Source organism: Hemitrygon akajei, chromosome 8 (assembly GCF_048418815.1).
Source record: "Hemitrygon akajei chromosome 8, sHemAka1.3, whole genome shotgun sequence".
Lineage (NCBI taxonomy): Eukaryota > Metazoa > Chordata > Chondrichthyes > Myliobatiformes > Dasyatidae > Hemitrygon > Hemitrygon akajei.
Window position 1 is genome coordinate 62528576 of NC_133131.1, and position 20757 is coordinate 62549332.

At 46.4% G+C, this 20757-nt stretch overlaps 1 protein-coding gene across 4 annotated transcripts in view; it reads right to left on the reverse strand.

Annotated features, from left to right (window-relative positions):
* ncstn (nicastrin) overlaps positions 1 to 20757 on the reverse strand; it is a 36123-nt gene that overhangs the window by 14310 nt on the left and 1056 nt on the right. For 2 of the 4 annotated variants that reach the window (XM_073053930.1, XM_073053928.1), the window contains exons 2-10: positions 20436 to 20540; positions 19595 to 19718; positions 18817 to 18935; positions 16114 to 16259; positions 15351 to 15501; positions 15149 to 15258; positions 14748 to 14900; positions 12712 to 12816; positions 512 to 589 (exon numbers count right to left, since the gene is read on the reverse strand). In XM_073053930.1, the coding sequence (XP_072910031.1) occupies positions 512 to 589; positions 12712 to 12816; positions 14748 to 14900; positions 15149 to 15258; positions 15351 to 15501; positions 16114 to 16259; positions 18817 to 18935; positions 19595 to 19718; positions 20436 to 20466 (1017 nt within the window). In that variant the 5' untranslated portion in view covers positions 20467 to 20540. The remainder of the gene's footprint in view (positions 1 to 511; positions 590 to 12711; positions 12817 to 14747; positions 14901 to 15148; positions 15259 to 15350; positions 15502 to 16113; positions 16260 to 18816; positions 18936 to 19594; positions 19719 to 20435; positions 20541 to 20757) is intronic. The other 2 variants (XM_073053929.1, XM_073053931.1) reach the window with 2 other exon arrangements.

Genomic DNA, 20757 nt, shown 5'->3' on the forward strand with positions numbered 1-20757 from the left:
ACCTGTGAGAGGAGAACCAGAGGGGTTCACTCTCCCTGAACTGACCCTCCTCGTGACTAGTACTGAGAGAACCAGAGGGGTTCACTCTCCCTGAACTGACCCTCTCTCCTCGTGACCTGTGACAGGAGAACCAGAGTGGTTCACTCTCCCTGAACTGAACCTGCTTCCTCGTGACATGTGACAGGAGAACTAGAGGGGTTCACTCTCCCTGAACTGACCCTCCTCGTGACCTGTGTCAGGAGAACCAGAGGGGTTCACTCTCCCTGAACTGACCCTCCTCGTGACCTGTGTCAGGAGAACCAGAGGGGTTCACTCTCCGTGAACTGACCCTCTCTCCTCGTGACCTGTGAGAGGAGAACCAGAGGGGTTCACTCTCCCTGAACTGACCCTCCTCGTGACTAGTACTGAGAGAACCAGAAGGGTACAAGCAGTGGGAGGGGAGTTTGGGTCACGTGTAGGGGACTGCAGGCCCATCCTGCCGCAGAAGCTAGCAGGCCAAGGACCATCTTACCTGTCTGTGCACTGTGGTATTGCGCAGTGACACCGGATCGGTGTGTGCCCAGATCTCTGATGCTGTTCCGATGCCAACCTGAAATTTAAATACATCACACAGTTGGAATTCACCCAGCTGTCATCACTGTCCCCTGGTTACTACATTCTTTAGTACCCCAGTGCCTCTAATCTCTCCCTGGGCTCCTGGGTCTGTGAAGATCTCTCCTGGAGCCAAAATATTGGTGCAATTACTGAGGTGCAACAGTGGCTACAGTTCATTAGGGTTTTAAGGAGAATCGGTGCGTCACCAAAAGCACTCGTAAATTTCCATTGATGTACCGAGGAGAGCATTCTGACAGGGTGCATCACCATCTGGTGTGAGGGGTCACTGTACAGGATCGGAAAAAGCTGCAGAAAGCTGTAAACTCAGCTAACTCCATCATGGGCAGTGGCCTCCCCAGCATCGAGGTGACCTTCAACAAGCCATGCTTCAAAAAGATAGGACCGCATCACCCAGGACATGCCCTCTTCTTATTGACCATGAGACCATAAGACATAGGAGCAGAATTAGGCCATTTGGCCCATCAAGTCTGGTCCACCATTCAATCATGGCTCATCATCGTTTTACTCCCCCCTCAGTCCAAACTCCCCAGCCTTTTCCCAGTAACTTTTGATGCCATGTCCAATCAAGAACCTATCAATCTCTGTCTTAAATACACCCAATGACCTGGCCTCCACAGCTGCCTGTAGTAATAAATTCCACAAATTTACCACCCTCTGGCTGAAGAAATTTCTCAACGTCTCGTTTTAAATGGACACCCCTCTACCCTGAGGCTGTGCCCGCTTGTCCTCAACTCACCCACAACGGGAAACATTCTTTACACTTCTACTCTGTTTGGTTCTTTCAACATACGAAAGGTTTCAATGAGACTCCTCCCCTGCCTCCTTCATCCTTCTAAATTCCAGTGAGTACAGACCCAGAGCTATCAAATGTTCCTCATATGATAACCCTTTCAGTCCTAGAATCATCCTTGTGAACCTCCTCTGGACCCTCTCCGATGCCAGCACATCTTTTCTAAGATGAGGGGCCCAAAAATGTTCACAATACTCAAGGTATTGGATAGGGTGGTGAAGAATGCTTTTGGTATGCTGGCCTTTATAAATCAGGGCATTGAGTATAGGAGTTGGGATGTAATGTTAAAATTGTACAAGGCATTGGTAAGGCTGAATTTGGAGTATTGTGTACAGTTCTGGTCACCGAATTATAGGAAAGATATCAACAAAATAGAGAGAGTACAGAGAAGATTTACTAGAATGTTACCTGGGTTTCAGCACCTAAGTTACAGAGAAAGGTTGAACAAGTTAGGTCTTTATTCTTTGGAGCGTAGAAGGTTGAGGGGGGACTTGATAGAGGTATTTAAAATAATGAGGGGGATAGATTGAGTTGAAGTGATAGGTTTTTTCCATTGAGAGTAGGGGAGATTCAAACAAGAGGACATGAGTTGAGAGTTAGGGGGCAAAAGTTTAAGGGTAACCCAAGGGGAAATTTCTTTACTCAGAGAGTGGTAGCTGTGTGGAATGAGCTTCCAGTAGAAGTGGTAGAGGCAGGTTCGGTACTGTCATTTAAAGTAAAATTGGATAGGTATATGGATAGGAAAAGAATGGAGGGTTATGGTCTGAGTGCGGGGCAGTGGGACTAGCTGAGTGTAAGCATTGGCACGGACTAGAAGGGCCAAGATGGCCTGTTTCCGTGCTGTAATTGTTATATGGTTATAAGGTGAGGCCTCGCCAGTGACTTATAAAGCCACAGCATCACATCTTTGCTCTTGTATTCTAGACCTCTTGAAATGAATGCTAACATGGCATTTGCCCTCTTCAACAGTGACTCAACCTGCAAGTTAACCTTCAGGTTGTTCTGCACAAGATCTCCCAAGCACCTTTGCATATCAGATTTTTGGATTTTCTCCCCATTCAGAAAACAGTCTCCAAATTTACTTCTTCTACCAAAGTGCATGACCATGCATTTTCCAACATTGTATTTCATTTGCCACTTTCTCCTCATCTGTCTAAGTTACACAACATTGGAAAAAAGTTGAATTTCCCCATGGGGATGAATAAAGTATCTATCTATCTATCTAAGTCCTTCTGCAGCCTTCTTGTCCCTCTACCAATCTTCGTTTCTGCAAACTTGGCAACAAAGCCATCTAGCAAAGTCTATCATCTAGCAAACACCAGGAAATCTGCAGATGCTGGAAATTCAAGCAACACACACAAATGCTGGTGGAGCATAGCAAGTCAGGCAGCATCTATAGGAGAAGCACTGCCGAAGGGTCTTGGCCCGAAATGTTGACAGTGCTTCTCCTATAGATGCTGCCTGGCCTGCTGTGTTCCACCAGCATCTGTGTGTGTTGCTAGTCTATCGTCTAAATCATCAACATACAGCATAAAAAGAAGCAGTCTCAACACCAACCCCTGTGGAACACCACTAGTCACTGGCAACCAACCAGAAAAGGATCCTTTTATTCCCACTCACTGCCTCTTACCAAACAGCCAATGTTCGAACCATGTAGTAACTTTCCTGTAATACCATGGGCTGTTAACTTGGTAAGCAGCCTCACATGTGGTACCTTCCAAAGGCCTTCTGGAAGTCCAAATATACAACATCCACTGCATCCCCTTTATCTATCCTTCTTGGAATCTCCTCAAAAAATTCCAACAGGTTCATCAGGCAAGATTTTTCCTTAAGGAAGCTGTGCTGACTTTATCCCACCTTGTCCTGTGTCACAAGTAGTCCATCACCTCATCCTTAACAATACACTCCACCATTTTCCCTACCACTGAGGTCAGGCTAACTGGTCTATAATTTCCTTTCTGAAAGAATGGAGTGACATTTGCAATTTTACAGTCCTCTAGAACCATGCCAGAGTCTAATGATTTTTGAAAGATCATTACTAATGATCTCCACAATCTCTAATGCTACCTCTTTCAGAACCCTAGGGTGCAGTTCCTCTGGTCCAGGTGACTTATGTACTTTTAGGTCTTTCAGCTTTTTGAGCACCTTCTCTCTTGTAATGTAACTGCACTCACTTCCCTTCAACACCTGGCACACTGCTAGTGTCTTCCATTGTAAAGTCTGATGCAAAATACTCATTTAGTTCATCTGCCATCTCCTTGTCCCATGTTATTATTTCTCCGGCCTCATTTTCTAACAGTCCTATATCCACTCTCAGCTCTCTTTTATTTTTGATATACATGGAAAAGCTGTTTCTATCCACCCTGATATTGATTGCTTGCTAGCTTGCTTTCATATTTCATCTTTTACCTCCTAATGATGCTTTTAGTTGCTCTCTAAACCTTTGCAACCTGTTCATATTCTATACCTTCACCGTATGGTCCGGGCCAATTCTGACCGGGCCCAAGAATCCCTTCATAACAAGTGTCTATACCAAATTTTGAACCACAGATCTATTTAGAATGTATAAATAGCCTATCTGACATTAATAAATGGGTGATTAATCTTTAATTAATGTTTCAGAGATCTAAAATCCATTTCAATAAGGGTCAAATTTGACCCAGAACAGCCTCAATGTACAAAAATTTGTAGCACCTGTACAAAAGTATGAAATTTTAAAATATTTTCATTTTTGCGGATTTTGGGACACTTTAGGAAAAGTCATCAAATTTCAGCTAAAAATAACATTTAGGGTGTCAAATGTCAAAACAGGTCAAATTTGACCCGAATGGTATGTAAGGGTTAAAAGCTTCCCAATCCTCTGTCTTCCTACTAATATTTGCATTGTTGTATGCTCTCTCTTTTGCTTTTACATTAGCTTTAACTGCCCTTGCCAGCCAGGATTTTGCCATTTGAGTAGTTTTTTTTTGGAATACATCTTTCCTACACCTTCCCCATTCCCCCCCCCCCCAGAAATTCAAGCCATTGCTGCTCTGCTGACATCCCCACCAGCATCTCCTTCTAATTTACTTTGGCCAACTCCTCTCTCATTGATTTCCTCAGTAATTTCCCTTTCTCCACTGAAGTACTGCTACGTCAGACTTTACTTTCTCCCTATCAAATTTCAAGTAGAACTCAATCATATTGTGATCACTGCCTCCTTAGAGTCCCTTTATCTTGAGCTCTGAAATAACTACTGATTCATTACATGACACCAAAACCAGTATAGATGCTCCCCTAGTAGGCTCAATGACAAACTCATCTAAAAAGCCATCTCATAGGCATTCAACAAACTCATTGAGACGCATGACCAGCCTGATTTTCCCAATCTTTCTACATGTTAAAATCTCCCATGACTATCATAACATGGCCCTTTTGATACGCTTTTTCTATTTCCCATTGTAATCTGTGGTCCACATCCAGCCACAGCGGGGAGCTGTATATAACTGCCATCAGGGCCAACAGTTTCTTAACTCAACCCACAAGGATTCAAAATCTTCCGATCCTATGTCACACCTTTCTACTGATTTGATGCCACTCTTTACCAGTACAGCCACACCACCCCCTCTGCCCACCTTCCTACCCCTCTGGTATACTGGGGAGAGTTTAAACTAGTATTGTTGGGGGGGGGGGGGTGGGAATCGAACTGAAGAGACTGGGGAAGAGAAGGTTAACTCACAAATAGAGAAAGCTTGTAGACAGTGTGTGAGGGAGGATAGGCAGGTGATAGAGAAGGGACGCACTCAGACTGAAGGCTTGAGATGTGTCTATTTTAATGCAAGGAGTATTGTGAACAAAGTGGATGAGCTTAGAGCATGGATCAGTACTTGGAGATATGATGTTGTGGCCATTACAGAGACTTGGATGGCTCAGGGACAGGAATGGTTACTTCAAGTGCCGGGGTTTAGTTGTTTCAGAAAGGATAGGGAGGGAGGCAACAGAGGTGGGGGCGTGGCACTATTGATCAGAAACAGTGTCACGTCTGCAGAAAAGGTGGACGCCTTGGAGGGATTGTCTACAGAGTCTCTGTGGGTGGTGGGTAGGGACAGGAAAGGGTCAATAACTTTACTGGGTGTTTTTTAAAGGCCGCCCAATAGTAATAGGGATATCCAGGAGCAGACAGGGAAAAAGATCCTGCAAAGGTGTAATAGTAACAGAGTTGTCGTGATGGGAGATTTTAATTTCCCAAATATCGATTGGCATCTCCCTAGAGCAAGGGGTTTAGATGGGGTGGAGTTTGCTAGATGTGTTCAGAAAGGTTTCTTGACACAGTATGTAGAGAGGCCCACAAGAGAGGCTGTACTTGATTTGGCATTAGGAAATGAACCTGGTCAGGTGTCAGATCTCTCAGTGGGAGAGCATTTTGGAGATAGTGATCATAAGTCTATCACCTTTACAATCGCATTGGAGAGAGATCGGAACAGACAAGTTAGAAAAGCATTTAATTGGGGTAAGGGGACTTATGAGATTCTCAGGCAGGAAATTGGAGGCTTAAATTGGAAACAGATGTTCTCAGGGAAAAGTACGGAAGAAATGTGGCAAATATTCAGGGGATATCTGTGTGGAGTTCTGTATAGGTACGTTCCAATGAGACAGGGAAGTTATGGTAGGGTACAGGAACTGTGGTGTACAAAGGCTGTAAAAAATCTAGTCAAGAAGAAAAGCTTCCAAAAGGTTTAGAGAGCTAGGTAATGTTAGAAATCTAGAAGATTATAAGGTTACTAGGAAGGAGCTTAAGAAGGAAATTAGGAGAACCAGAAAGGGCCATGAGAAGGCCTTGTTGGGCAGAATTAAGGAAAACCCCAAGGCATTCTACAAATATGTGAAGAGCAAGTGGATAAGATGTGAAAGAATAGGACCTATCAAGTATGACAGTGGGTAAGTGTGTATGGAACCGGAAGAAATCGCAGAGGTACTCAATGAATACTTTGCTTCAGTATTCACTATGGAAAAGGATCTTAGTGATTGTTATGATGACTTGCAGCAGACTGAAAAGCTTGAGCATGTAGATATTAAGCAAGAGGATGTGCTGGAGCTTTTGGAAAGCATCAAGTTGGATGCATCAAGTTGGATAAGTCGCCAGGACTGGCCAAAATGTAACCCAGGCTACTCTGGGAGGCGAGGGAGGAGATTGCTGAGCCTCTGGCGATGATCTTTGCATCATCAGTGGGGATGGGAGAGGTTCCGGAGGATTAGAGGGTTGCAGATGTTGTTCCTTTATTCAAGAAAGGGAGTAGAGATAGCCCAGGAAATTATAGACCAGTGAGTCTTACCTCAGTGGTCAGTAAATTGATGGAGAAGATCCTGAGAGGCAGGATTTATGAACATTTAGAGAGGTATGATATGATTAGGAATAATCAGCATGGCTTTGTCAAGGGCAGGTCGTGCCTTACGAGCCTGATTGAATTTTTTGAGGATGTGACTAGACCCAGTAAGGAAGGAAGAACAGTAGATGTAGTGTATTTGGATTTCAGCAAGGCATTTGATAAGGTACCCCATGCAAGACTTATTGAGAAAGTAAGGAGGCATGGGATCCAAGGGGACATTGCTTTGTGGATCCAGAACTGGCTTGCCCACAGAAGACAGAGTGGTTGTAGATGGGTCATATTCTGCATGGAGGTTGGTGACCAGTGGAGTGCCTCAGGGATCTGTTCTGGGACCCTTACTCTTTGTGATTTTTATAAATGACCTGGATGAGGAAGTGGAAGAATGGGTTAGTAAATTTGCTGATGACACAAAGGTTGGAGGTGTTGTGGATAGTGTGGAAGGCTGTCAGAGGTTACAGCGGGACATTGATAGGATGCAAAACTGGGTTGAGAAGTGGCAGATGGAGTTCAACCCAGATAAGTTTGAAGTGGTTTATTTTGGTAGGTCAAATATGATGGCAGAATATAGTACTAATGGTAAGACTCTTGGCACTGTGGAGGATCAGAGGGATCTTGGGACCCGAGTCCATTGGACACTCAAAGCTGCTGCACAGGTTGACTCTGTGGTTAAGAAGGCATATGGTGTATTAGCTTTCACCATTCGTGGAATTGAATATAGGAGCCGAGAGGCAATGTTGCAGCTATGTAGGACCCTGGCCAGACCCCACTTGGAGTACTGTGCTCAGTTCTGGTCACCTCACTACAGGAAGGACGTAGAAGCCATAGAAAGGGTGCAGAGCAGATTTACAAGGATGTTGCCTGGATCGGGGAGAATGCCTTATTAGAAAAGGTTGAGTGAACTTTTCTCCTTGGAGCGAAGGAGGATGAGAGGTGACCTGATAGAGGTGTACAAGATGATGAGAGACATTGATCGTGTGGATAGTCAGAGGCTTTTTCCCAGGGCTGCATGGTTGCCACAATAGGACACAGGTTTAAGGTGCTGGGGAGTAGGTACAGAGGAGATGTCAGGGTTAAGTTTTTTTACTCACAGTGGTGAGTGTGTGGAATGGGCTGCCGGCAACAGTGGTGGAGGTGGATACGATAGAGTCTTTTAAGAGGCTTTTAGATAGGTACATGGAGCTTAGTAAAACAGAGGGCTACAGATAAGCCTAGTAATTTCTGAGGTAGGGACATGTTTGGCACAACTTTGTGAGCCGAAGGGCCTGTAGGTTTTCTATGTTTCTATTCAGCTCCCAACTACAACCATCCTTCAGCCATGATTCAGTGATGGCCACAACATCATACTTGACGATCTGTAAAAGTGCAACAAGATCTGCACGCAGGCGTGACACAGCGTGCCAAAGGTTTAAAAAAAAAGACCGCCATATACAGTGGCCACTGTCGGAGTGGACTGAGTCAGAGTGGGAAGGCTTTGGCTCAACTGGCTTCGGCGTGAACAGGTAGAGGCGAGGGGAGGTAAGTTTTGTTTTGTTTGTTTAGAGTAGAGAGAATGCCAGGCAGGATGTTGGAATGGTCCTCTTGCAGGATGTGGGAAGTCAGGGAGACCTTTGGTGTCCCTGATAATGACACCTGCAAGTAGATCCAGCTGCAGCTCCTAACAAACCGCATTAGGGAACTGGAGCCAGAGCTGGATGACCTCTGGATCATTTGAGAGAATGAGGAGTTTATAGATAGTAGCTACAGGGAAGCAGTTTTGCCAAAGGAGCAGCGCACAGGTAATTGGGTTACCGTCAGACGAGAAAAGGGGAAAGGGCAGGCAGAGCAGGGCTCCCCTGTTGCCATTCCCCTCAACAAGTATACTGATTTGGATACTGTTGGGGGGTGGGGATGACCTACCTGGGACAAGCTGCGGCAGCCAGGTCGCTGGCACTGAGTCTGGTTCTGCAGTGCAGAAGGGAGGGGTACAGACAGGAGGTTCTGTGTTCACAGGTTCAGGTTCTAAACTGGAAAAAGGCCAAATTTTGAAGAAATGAGAAAGGATCTAAAAAGCGTGAAACAGGTTGCTCTCTGGCAAGGATGTCAATGGTAAGTCAAAGGAGAAATTTTGAGTGTGCAGAGTTTATACGTTCCTGTCAGGATTAAAGACAAAGTGAATAAGAATAAGGAACCTTGGTTCTCTAGGGATACTGGAACTTTGATAGATGTATGACATGTATAGGAAACACAGAGCAAATAAGGTACTTGAGGAGTATAAAAAGTGCAAAAAGATACTTAAGAAATCAGGAGGGCTGAAAGAAGACATAAGGTAGATGTACACAACGCTGGAAGAACTCAGCAGGTCAGGCAGCATCTGTGAGAAAAGAGTAGCCAATGTTTCAGGCTGAGACCCTTCATCAGAAAACGTTGGCTACTCTTTTCTCACGGATGCTGCCTGACCTGCTGAGTTCTTCCAGCTTTGTGCACGTATTCTTTGATCCACAGCATCTGCAGTTGTATTTTTGTGTTTTGAGACATAAGGTAGCTTTGGCAGTCAAGGTGAAGGATAATCCAAAGAGCTTCAACAGGTATATTAAGAGCAAAAGGATAGTAAGGGATAAAATTAGTCCTCTTGAAGATCAGAGTGGTCAGCTATGTATGGAACCAAAAGAAATGGGGGAGATCTTAAATGGGATTTTTGCATCTGTATTTACTAAGGAAACTGGCAAGGAGTCAATGAAAATAAGGCAAACAAGTAGTGAGGTCATGGAACCTATACAGAATGAAGAGGAGGAGGTGCTTGCTATCTTGAGGCAAATCAGAGTAGATAAATTCCCAGGACCTGACAGGGTACTCCCTCGGACCTTGAAGGAGACTAGTGTTGAAATTGCAGGGGCCCTGACAGATATATTTAAAATGTCAGTATCTACGGGTGAGGTGCCGGAGGATTGGAAGATAGCTCATGATGTTCCGTTGTTTAGAAAAGGCTCTAAAAATAATCTGTGAAATTATAGGTATACATGGTGAGGTAGTAAATTGAATTAGACATTAACTTAATGGGAGAAGTCAGAGAGTGGTAGTGGAGGATTGCTACTCTGAGTGGAGGCCTGTGACTAGTGGTGTGCCACAGGGATCAGTGCTGGGTCCATTGTTATTTGTCATCTATATCAATGATCTATATGATAATGTGGTAAATTGGATCAGCAAATTTGCTTATGATACAAAGATTGGAGGTGTAGTGGACAGTGAGGAAGGTTTTCAAAGCTTGCAGAGGGATCTGGACCTGCTGGAAAAATGGGCTGAAAAATGGCAGATGGAGTTTAATACAGACAAGTGTGAGGTATTGCACTTTGGAAGGAAAAACCAAGGTAGAACATACAAGACATGGTAGGGCACTGAGGAGTGGAGTAGAACAGACCGATCTGGGAATACAGATACAAAAGTCCCTAAGTGGGATCACAAGTAGATAGGGTCATAAAAAGAGCTTTTGGTACATTGGCCTTTATAAATCAAAGTATTGAGTATAAGAGTTGAAATGTTATGGTGAGGTTGTATAAGGCATTGGTGAGACCAAATTTGGAGTACTGTGTGCAGTTTTGGTCACCAAATTACAGGAAGGATATTAATAAGGTTGAAAGAGTGTAAAGAAGGTTTACAAGGATGTTGCCAGGACTTGAGAAACTGAGTTACAGAGAAAGGTTGAATATGTTAGGACTTTATTCCCTGAAGTGTAGAAGAATGAGGGGAGATTTGATAAAGGTATATAAAATTATGATGGGTATAGATAGAGTGAATGCAAGCAGGCTTTTTCCACTGAGGTTAGGGCAGAAAAAAAACCAGAGGACATGGGTTAAGGGTGAGGGGGGAAAAAGTTTTACGGGAACATGGGGGGGGGGGGCTTCTTCACACAGAGAGTGGTGGGTGGAATGAGCTGCCAGATGAAGTGGTAAATGTGGGCTCACTTTTAACATTTAAGAAAAACGTGGACAGGTACATGGATGAGAGGTGTATAGAGGGATATGTTCCAGGTGCAGGTCGGTGGAACTAGGCAGAAAAATGGTTCAGCTCAGCCAAGAAGGGCCAAAAGGCCTGTTTCTGTGCTGTAATGTTCTATGGTAACATCATCCACTTTATTTCTTATACTCCGTGCATTGAGATAGAACACTTTGAGTGCTGTATTTACTACCATTTTTGATTCTCTATCCCTAATGCACTGATACTCACCCTGCTGGCTGCAATTTTGTCCTATTGTCTGCTTGCCCTTCCTGACAGTCTGACTGCATGCTATCTTTGCTTTTTAACCATCTGTCCTATCCTGTGTCTCTTTACTGCCTCGTTGGTACTATCAGGAAGAAGCTACAGGAGCCTTAAAGACACACACTCAATGTTTCAAGAACAGCTTCGGTAATTTTTTTGCACCACTAATTTTAGTTTTATATATATTTCTTACTAATTTAGCTTAACACTGTACTGCTGCTGTAAAATCATAACGTATGCCAATGATATTAGAGCTGACTGTGATTCCTCCACCTTGAACACAGTATTATCTGAGCCTCCCTTCACCTGACTTGTCTCATTCTAGTCTCCCCTCGTAACCAGTAGTGTTTACATAGAAACATAGAAAACCTACAGCACAATACCGGTCCTATATAGCTGCAACATCGCCTCTCAGCACCTAAATGCAATTCCACGGTTTATGAAGGCCAATGCACCGTACGCCTTCTTAACCACAGAGTCAACCTGTGTAGCAGCTCTGAGTGTCCTATGGATTTGGACCCCAAGATCCTTCTGATCCTCCACACTGACAAGAGTCTTACCATTAATACTATATTCTGCCATCATACTTGACCTACCAACATGATCCACTTCACACTTATCTGGGTTGAACTCCATCTGCCACTTCTCAGCCCAGTTTAACATCCTATCAATGTCCCGCTGTAACCTCTGACAGCCCTCCACACTATCCACAACACCTCCAACCTTTGTGTCATCAGCAAACTTACTAACCCATCCTTCCACTTCCTCATCCAGGTCATTTATAAAAATCACAAAGAGTAAGAGTCCCTGAGGCACTCCACTGGTCACCAACCTCCATGCAGAATATGACCCATCTACAACCACTCTTTGCCTTCTGTGGGCAAGCCAGTTCTGGATCCACAAAGCAAGGTCCCCTTTGGATCCCATGCCTCCTTACTTTCTCAATAAGCCTTGTAGCCTTGCATGGTGTGTCTTGCAAAATTATCTGCAACACGCCCTTCAGTAAGGTATATGAAAAATTATATTGCTTAAAATGAAAATCCAGATTTCTACTTAGACCAGTTAATTCGGTTTAAGAATGAGTAAGAGCGAGGGACAGGCAACTTCAACATAAAATCCCAATCGCATATGCAAAACCTTAATTTATGAAGACCAATATGCATAAGCTCTCTTTGTGACCCCCATCTACTCGTGTCACCATGTTCGAGGAATTATGGACCTGTATCCCCAGATCCCTTTTTCTACTGGACTCCTCAGTGCTCTACTATTTACTGTGTAAGTTCTATCCTGGCTTATCCTTTCAAAGTGCAACACTTCACATGTGTCTGCATTAAATCCCATCTGCCATTTTCTTCAGCGTTGTGTGTATCACTCTGTATATCCAGCATCTGCAGAATCTTGTGTGTATATTTATTGTCCTTTTTTAAAGATTGTGTTCTTTAACATATTCTGTATTTTTTGTGCTGATTAGATCTGGAACAACAGTTATTTTGTTTTCCTTTACACCTGTGTACTGGGAATGACATTAAACCATCTTGAACCCTCTCACTTTGCTCTGTGGCTCTGCACAGATCTCTCCCCCAGCCAGTCCTTACAGCTTCATCTGCTCCCTGAGGCACAACAGCAGTTTGGGCCAACACAAACAAACACACAGACACTCTTATAAGAGACAATCTCACTCACACACACACACCACAAGCAGCGTACCTGATTTAATTCTAGGAAGGAGTCGATATTCTCCAACCGAATAGGGAATTTACCCTTAATCATATCATACACCATCCGAGAGCTGCCGATATAGTCAAATGTCTCCTGGCAAGTGGGAAGGGGTAGGGAAGGCATGAAACAAAAGAAGCAACAGTAAACCCATTCTTGGGAAAACAAACAAATGCAAACCCTGTGCCCTGGGAGTGTGTGATGGGACAGTGTAGAGGGAGTTTCACTCTGTGTCTGACCCTGGGAGTGTGTGATGGGACAGTGTAGAGGGAGTTTCACTCTGTGTCTGACCCAGGGAGTGTGTGATGGGACAGTGTAGAGGGAGTTTCACTCTGTGTCTGACCCTGGGAGTGTGTGATGGGACAGTGTGCAGCAGGGATGGCCAACCTATGCCACATGCACCAAAAGTGGTGCATTGCACCCCAGTGATGATAATAAAAAAGTAAGCCTACTCATGCAAAAGGTATTAACCAAAACCTGATTTGTAGAAAAAAAATCTATAACAGGAATTCAAGTAGCTTAGAGCTAGAAATGGGTTTTACTGAGAATAAATTTAAAACTTAGCAATTATTTTTAGCAATTTTATTATTTTGTGTACCTTTTGGCGAATGTTATCTCCTTTCACATTAATCTGTTTTCAATTTTAAAAAAATCTTCAATGAGTCAAACTAGGAAAGAAGGACTTTTGTTCTGCAGTCGTTCCATAACTGTTCAATACACGTTTGATACTTGTTTGATCCTGAGGCGCCAGGCGTCTGCACCAGCGGTGCGTCGCAGGTTTTTGCCAGTCAGTTTACAATGTGCTACTGAGTTGTGCTTGGTTCGTCCTTTGTAAACATTTGCAGTCTTGTACTTTTTCAAAAATTAAGCACCGTTTTTACATCCAGTTACCCATCACAGTGCAAAAGAAAATGAACAAAAGAAAAGCAGAAAGTGATAGTAAGCGTGAATTCAATGAACAGAGGGAAAATTAGTTCTTATTTATAGCGGGTCCGTCAGGAAAACCGTTGTGCATTGTTTGTGAAAACACTCTCACATAATAGAAGACATGATCTTAATAGACACTATAAAACAGAACATCAGACTGAAATAGCAGGAAAACTGAAGCTAGTGCTTGGGTCTGAGTCATAGAAAGAACATGTGGTTAAGAAAAAGGAAGAAATCAAAAAAAGACGAAATATATTTCTTAAAAGTCTCATTATGTTTATCTTGTTTTATATTAAATCAATATATCTTGTAAAAATGCTAAATACGTCTACATAAACATATTTTTACAAGAATTTAATGGGGTACAAGAGCTATATGGCGCATCTGAACTCGTGTGTCAAAAAGTTGACGCATTGAAGTAAAAGGTTGGCCACCCCTGGTGTAGAGGGAGTTTCACTCTGTGTCTGACCCTGGGAGTGTGTGATGGGACAGTGTAGATGGAGTTTCACTCTGTGTCTGACCCTGGGAGTGTGTGATGGGACAGTGTAGAGGGAGTTTCACTCTGTATCTATCTCTGGGAGTGTGTGATGGGACAGTGTAGACGGAGTTTCACTCTGCGTCTGACCCTGGGAGTGTGTGATGGGACAGTGTAGATGGAGTTTCACTCTGTGTCTGACCCTGGGAGTGTGTGATGGGACAGTGTAGACGGAGTTTCACTCTGTGTCTGACCCTGGGAGTGTGTGATGGGACAGTATAGAGGGAGTTTCACTCTGTATCTATCTCTGGGAGTGTGTGATGGGACAGTGTACAGGAAGTTTCACTCTGTGTCTGACCCTGGGAGTGTGTGATGGGACAGTATAGAGGGAGTTTCACTCTGTATCTATCTCTGCGAGTGTGTGATGGGACAGTGTAGACAGAGTTTCACTCTGTGTCTGACCCTGGGAGTGTGTGATGGGACAGTGTAGAGGGAGTTTCACTCTGTGTCTGACCCTGGGAGTATGTGATGGGACAGTATGGAAGGTGTTTCACGCTGAGTCCAGTGGGAGCTTTGGGAGCGTGTGACGGTATGGTTTCATACTGGCCTGACTGAGAGAGCTCACCCCTTGGAAGAAGAGCAGCATGATGTTCTTTGTTAGGGACTTGACGTCGGGGATGCGTGCAAGGGCTTCGGCGGCTGCCAACAGCACGATGAATCCAGAGATGGCGCTGTCACTGCCCGGGGCAACTTCCCAGAAGAAGGAGCGACTGTCCAACTGCAGAGGGGATGGTGCAGGTGTAGAAATTCTGCAAGGAAGGTGCGCAGGGGCAATAGAGAAGCGGAGAGGAGCGGGGGAGTGAAGAGGGTTGGCGGGAAGGGAGGGAGGGCCGGGTGAAGGACGGGAGGGGTGGGACAAGGTAGGGATGTGGTAGGTGTGGGATGATGGTGGGGGCGAGCATCCAGCCCCACCCCAGAGCCCGGAGACCCCCCCACCCCCGCCCGCTGCCCAGAAGTGTTACGCACCCTTGCCGCAGCGACAACAAAGCGATCCTCTGGAGAAGCAGAGCCGGATCTGTTGATGGGCCGAATTGTCATCCAGATGTTGTAGTCCTCCAGCGGGTCACAGACCCCCTCTGCGGCAGAGCGGGGGGAGAAGGGGTGTGAGTGAGGGCAATGAGGGGGCGGCGAGGCGGGGCGGAGGGGGGAGGTGACAGTGAGAACTCACCGTTGCCGAAGGTGGCGGAGAGGGGCTGGGCACTGCGCCGCATGCACGTCACCGTGTCCCTCACCCCGTGCATGTGCGCTGACAGCTGCATGGCGCAGAGCGGGAACTGTGGTGCGGCGCCGTCCTGCGGCCGATTGTGCTCCTCGTAACACTGGGGGAGGGTGGCGAGAGTGAACGCGTTAAACCAAACCCAGACACGCTGCCCATCCCATCCACACCGAGAGGAGCCGAACAACCTTGTCTGCACTGGCCAGCCTAGGCTCCTGTCCACAGAACATAGAACAGTACATCAACAGGCCTTCCGGCCCACAAAGTTGTGCGGAAACTATTAAATTAGTAATCAAGAGGCCAACTTATCCTTCCTACCTAGTGTCCACATCCCCCCATGCTCCTCACATCCATGTGCATATCTAAACGTTTCTTCAAAGTCCTTAACGTCTCTGCCCCTCCCACCACCCCAGGCAGAGTGATCCAGCACCCACCTCTGTTTATGTAAAGACAATGTTCCTCACTTCTCCTCTGAACTTACCCCCCCCCCCCTTCAATGCAAACCCTCTGGGGCAAGACATTTCAACCCTGGAGGAAGTGCCTATCTGTCTACGCTATTTATGCCGTACCCTTGGGTGGGGTCAAATGTTCGGGGGGGGGGCAAGAAGAGTTGCAAAGTCGTCCTGCCCCTTGCTCCCTCCTCCCCCCGGTTATGCTTTGCAGTTTTGAGAAGGTATGAATGAACTGCTGCTGTCCCGGTCACGGAGCACCTCACCTCCCGGATGACCTGTGTCTCATTCTCGTCCTTTAGCATGAAGACTGGGAAGGGGAAGTCCTCGTACGAGAGCCCACTGCCATCGGGGTTCCACGCCATCCCGTTACAATGGGCATATTCAGGCCCATAGTCCTTGGAATACACCCCTGCAGAGGACACAGGCACAGTGTCATGTAACAATCTGCAGCAGCAGCAATCGAGGCTCTGCAAGTAGACTCTCTTTTCCCCATGATCATGTGAGCGTTCTGCGGGTACGCCAGTTCTCTCCCACATTCCAAAAACATACAGGTTTGGCAAGCTGTGGCCAACAGAATTATCACAACGCTTGTGGGCTGCCCCCGCACAAACAATGGAATGTTCTCCAGTCACAAACAGGACAAAATCTGCAGATGCTGCAAATCCGAGCAGCACACAAATGCTGGAGGAACTCAGCAGGCCAGACAGCCTCTGTGGAATAAAGTGCAGTCAACTTTTCTGGTCCAAAACCCCTCAGCAGGACTGGAGAAAAAAAGCTGAGGAAGAGAGTTAAAAGGTGGGGGGAGGGTAGAGAAAAACACTCTGTGATCGGTGAAACCTGGAGGGGAGGGATGAAGTAAAGAGCTGGGAAGTTGATTGCTGAAAGAGTCGGAAGGCCATGGAGGAAAGAAAATGCGGGGCAGAGCATCAGAGGGAGGCAATGGGCTCCCCCTGATCGATTTTCATGACATCAGGTTGGAGACTACCCAAATGGAATATAAGGTGTTCCTCCAACCTAAGTGTGGAGTCATCACGACAGTGGAGGAGGCCATGGATGGACATATCGGAATGGGAAGTGGAATTAAAATGTGTGGCCACTGGGAGATCCCGCTTGTTCTGGCGGATGGACAACAGATGCTCGGCGAAGCCGTCCCCCAATGTATGTGGGGTCTCACCTATATACACTGGGAGCTCTGAACAGAGTAAATGAGCACAACAGACCCACAGGTGAAGGATTGTTTACGGTCCTGAATGGTAGTGAGGGAGGAAGTGTCAGGGCATGTGTAGTACTTGTACCATTTCCAAGGTTAAGTGCCAGGAGCGAGATCGGTGAGGAGGGGGGTATGGATAAGGGAGTCGCGTAGGGAGAAATCCCTGCGGAAAGCAGAAAGTGAGGAGGGAGAGGAAGGGATGTGCTTGGTGGTGGGATCCTATTGGAGGTGTTGGGAGTTTCAGAGAGTTATGTACTAGATGCTGAGGCTGGTGGGGTGGTAGGTGCGGAGAAGAGGAACCCCATCCCCGGTGGGGTGGCAGGAGGATGGGGTAAGAGCAGACATGCTGAAATGGAAGAGATGCAGTTGCGGGTAGCATTGATGCTGGAGGAAGGGAAGCCCTCTTCTTTGAAAAAAGGAGGCCATCTCCTTTGTTCTGGAATGAAAAGCCTTATTCAGAGAGCAGATGTGGTGGAAGCAGAGGAAATGAGAGGAGGAGGATGGCATTTTTACGAGTAACAGGGTGGGAGAAGGTTTAGTCCATTGGAACATGTTGGTCCTTAATGCAAATGACGCATTTCACCACATGACAAATGAAGCCAGTCTCTAAGCTGGCCCCCAAAAACCTAGCCATTCAGTCCATCGAGCCAGTGAGATCAGGGCTGGCCTAAACCCTCAACTGCTGGCTTTGGCTTGGCCTTTGGATGTGGTCAGAGACCATATGGATCGAGAGCCTGACGGGGTGCTTCGGGAAAGCAGCAGGGTGGGGCTGTGGGTGAGTCACAGTTACAGCCTCCCCACCAGAGGGCGCTGCCCCATCGTGAGGGCGACACTCTCCTCATTGCTATCATCAAAGCCAGGGCAGGGACACTCAACATTTTAGGAATTGTATCTTGTCGATTGCCGACAGGCCTAATTAGAGACGATGTGGAAAGGATGTTTCACATCAGGGGAGAGTCTAGGATCAGAGGGTACAGCCTTAAAGTAGAAGTAAACAAGTAGATCTGCAGATGCTGGAAATTAAAGCAACACACACAAAATGCTGGTGGAACGCAGCAGGCCAGGCAGCGTCTATAGGAAGAAGCACTGTCCACCTGTCAGGCTGAGATGAAGGGACTTGGCCTGAAACGTCAACAGTGCTTCTTCTTGTGCTTCGCCTGCTGCGTTCCGCCAGCATTTTGTGTGTGTTGCTTAAAATAGGATGTCTCTTTACAGCAGAAACAAGGAGAAATTTCTTTAGCCAGAGGGTGGTGAACTTGTGGAATTCATTGCTACAGACAGCTATGGAGACCAAGGCATTGGGTATATTTAAAGTGGAGGTTGATAGGATTTTGATTGGTAAGGTCATCAAAGGTTACTGGGAGAAGACAGAAAAGTGGCTTTTGGAGGGAATGGTGGGGCAGTATCGATGTGCAGAATGGCCAAATTCTGCTCCTGTGTCTCATGGTGAGGGTCTTACATTGTTTCGTTACCACCATTGAGGAGAGGGCAGGAACCCAAAGACACACATTCTGCATTTTAGGAATATCATTTTCACCCTTGCAAGACAAATTTCACGTGTCAGAGACCCTAATTCTGAAATGGTTTCATCATCAGCAGACCACGAGGCAGGGGCAGGAGGGTGGTAGGGCCCTCTCCGCCTGACCATGCCACTCCAGCTGCAGTGAGAACATCGCTCTGAGAATTTTAACATCATCTGGGCCAAGGCGGCTGCAACATGATGGGGCGGGAGGAGACGGCCAGGGCACAGACTCACCAAAACCATCGTTGGGGCACTTCAGGTCCAAGGAGAAACGTCCTGGGACAGACGAGGGTGGCAGGACGGCAGCCACTCCCGATACTCGACTGGACTGCTTCAGTTTCAGCATCACGTCTCTGAGAGAGGAGAAAGTGAAGAATAGCAACAGGGTTCTGGGGAGGGGAGCTCTGAATTCAGGAGTAGGGAGAACGAGGAGGCAAGCCCAGGAGCCGAGAAATGAGTGTGGAAACATACTGGGGATAAATCCAAGTACAGGTAGATGCTGGAAATCCAAAGCAACATACACAAGATGGTGGAGGAACTCAGCAAGTCAGGCAACATCTATGAAGGGGGAAGACATCAGAACCAACAGGTGGGGGAAGTCAAGGATAGTTCGAAGGTGATCGGTAAAGTCCGGTGAGTGGGAAGGTAAAGGGCTGGAGAAGGAGGAATCTGACAGGAGAGGACAGCATGGGAGAAATAGAGATGATAGGCAGGTGAGTTGAAGAGAAGAGGTAAGAGGCCACTGTAGGGGAAATGAAGGGAGGAGGATAAAAATGATCAATTGAGAAATTGATGTTCATGCCGTCAGGTTGGAGGCGACCTAGACAGAAAATGAGGTACTGCCTCATCGACACAGAAGAGGCCATTTATGGACATGTCGGAACGAGAATGGGGAGAGTAGTTAAAATGACCAGTCACCGGTAAATCCAGCTTTTTAGAAGGGAGCAGCAGTACTTGAGAAAGATTGCGGGTTCTTGCTGTGCTCGCAGAGGTCAAGGCCAGGATGACTCACCGGGTAAACATGGCACTCTCCAAGACAACCATGTACGGAGGGTTGGGGCCGTCACTGAGGACCCAGCTCAGGTTTGAGCTGTGTTTGACCAGGTGGATCACTCCAGTACTACCACCAAGCGGGGCTGAGGGACAAAGGCAAGACGTGATGATGAGCTGGCGGATTTGCAACTAATCACCAAGTGTGGTTGTTGACATCCCAACTCTCCTCAGCAGCTACATTTCATTTGGGCTTTGAGGAGATTTGATATGTCACCAACAACTCTTACAAATTTCTACAGATGTACTGAAGAGAGCATTCTGACAGGGTGCATCACCGTCTGGTGTGAGGGGCCACTGCACAGGAATGGAAAGAGCAGCAGAGAGTTGCAGATTCAATCAGCTCCATCATGGGCACTAACCCGCCCAACATCGAGGACACCTTCAAAAAGCAATGCTTTGAAAAGGCTGCACCCATTGCCCAGGACATGTCGTCCCATAGCTACCATCAGGGAGGAGGTAGAGGAGCCTGAGGACCCACACTCAGTGTTTCAGGAACAGCTACTTCCCCTCGGCCATCAGATTTCTGAATGGACACTGAACCCATTAACTCTACCTGACTTCCTTCATCCTTTTCCCTCTTTTCTCACTAATCTTGTAAGTTTATTTCTCTATAAACATATGTATTTCCTATTATAAGAGTCATTTAATCATATGCTGCATTTCTACCATAAAAGAACCTATTTCAGTGATATTAGATCCAATTCTGAAATCGAGCCTCCTTTCACCCAAGTCCCTTCCTGCCCCGAAACCAACCCCATTGCCACCCGTCTAACACAGCCCTCCCACTGATCCACACTCACACTGACAGCCGATCTGGTGGGTGGCATTCATCAGACGAACGCAGGGCGCAGTCGCATTGAGGTTGATGTAAATCTTCCTCTCCACAGAGTTGGCGCAGCAGAGACCTGAGGGTTATGGACATCGCAGTCAGGGTCAGTCCACAGGGGGGAGGAGGCCATAGAGTGGGATGGGCCGATCTCAGTGTGCTGCTGAGGCAGACACAGATACTTCTCCACTATTCTGTTCCTCAGGACCCACAGCACCAGGTTCAGGAACAATTTCTACCCCTCAACCATCAGGCTCCTGAACCACAGGGGATAACTTCACTCACCTCAACACTGA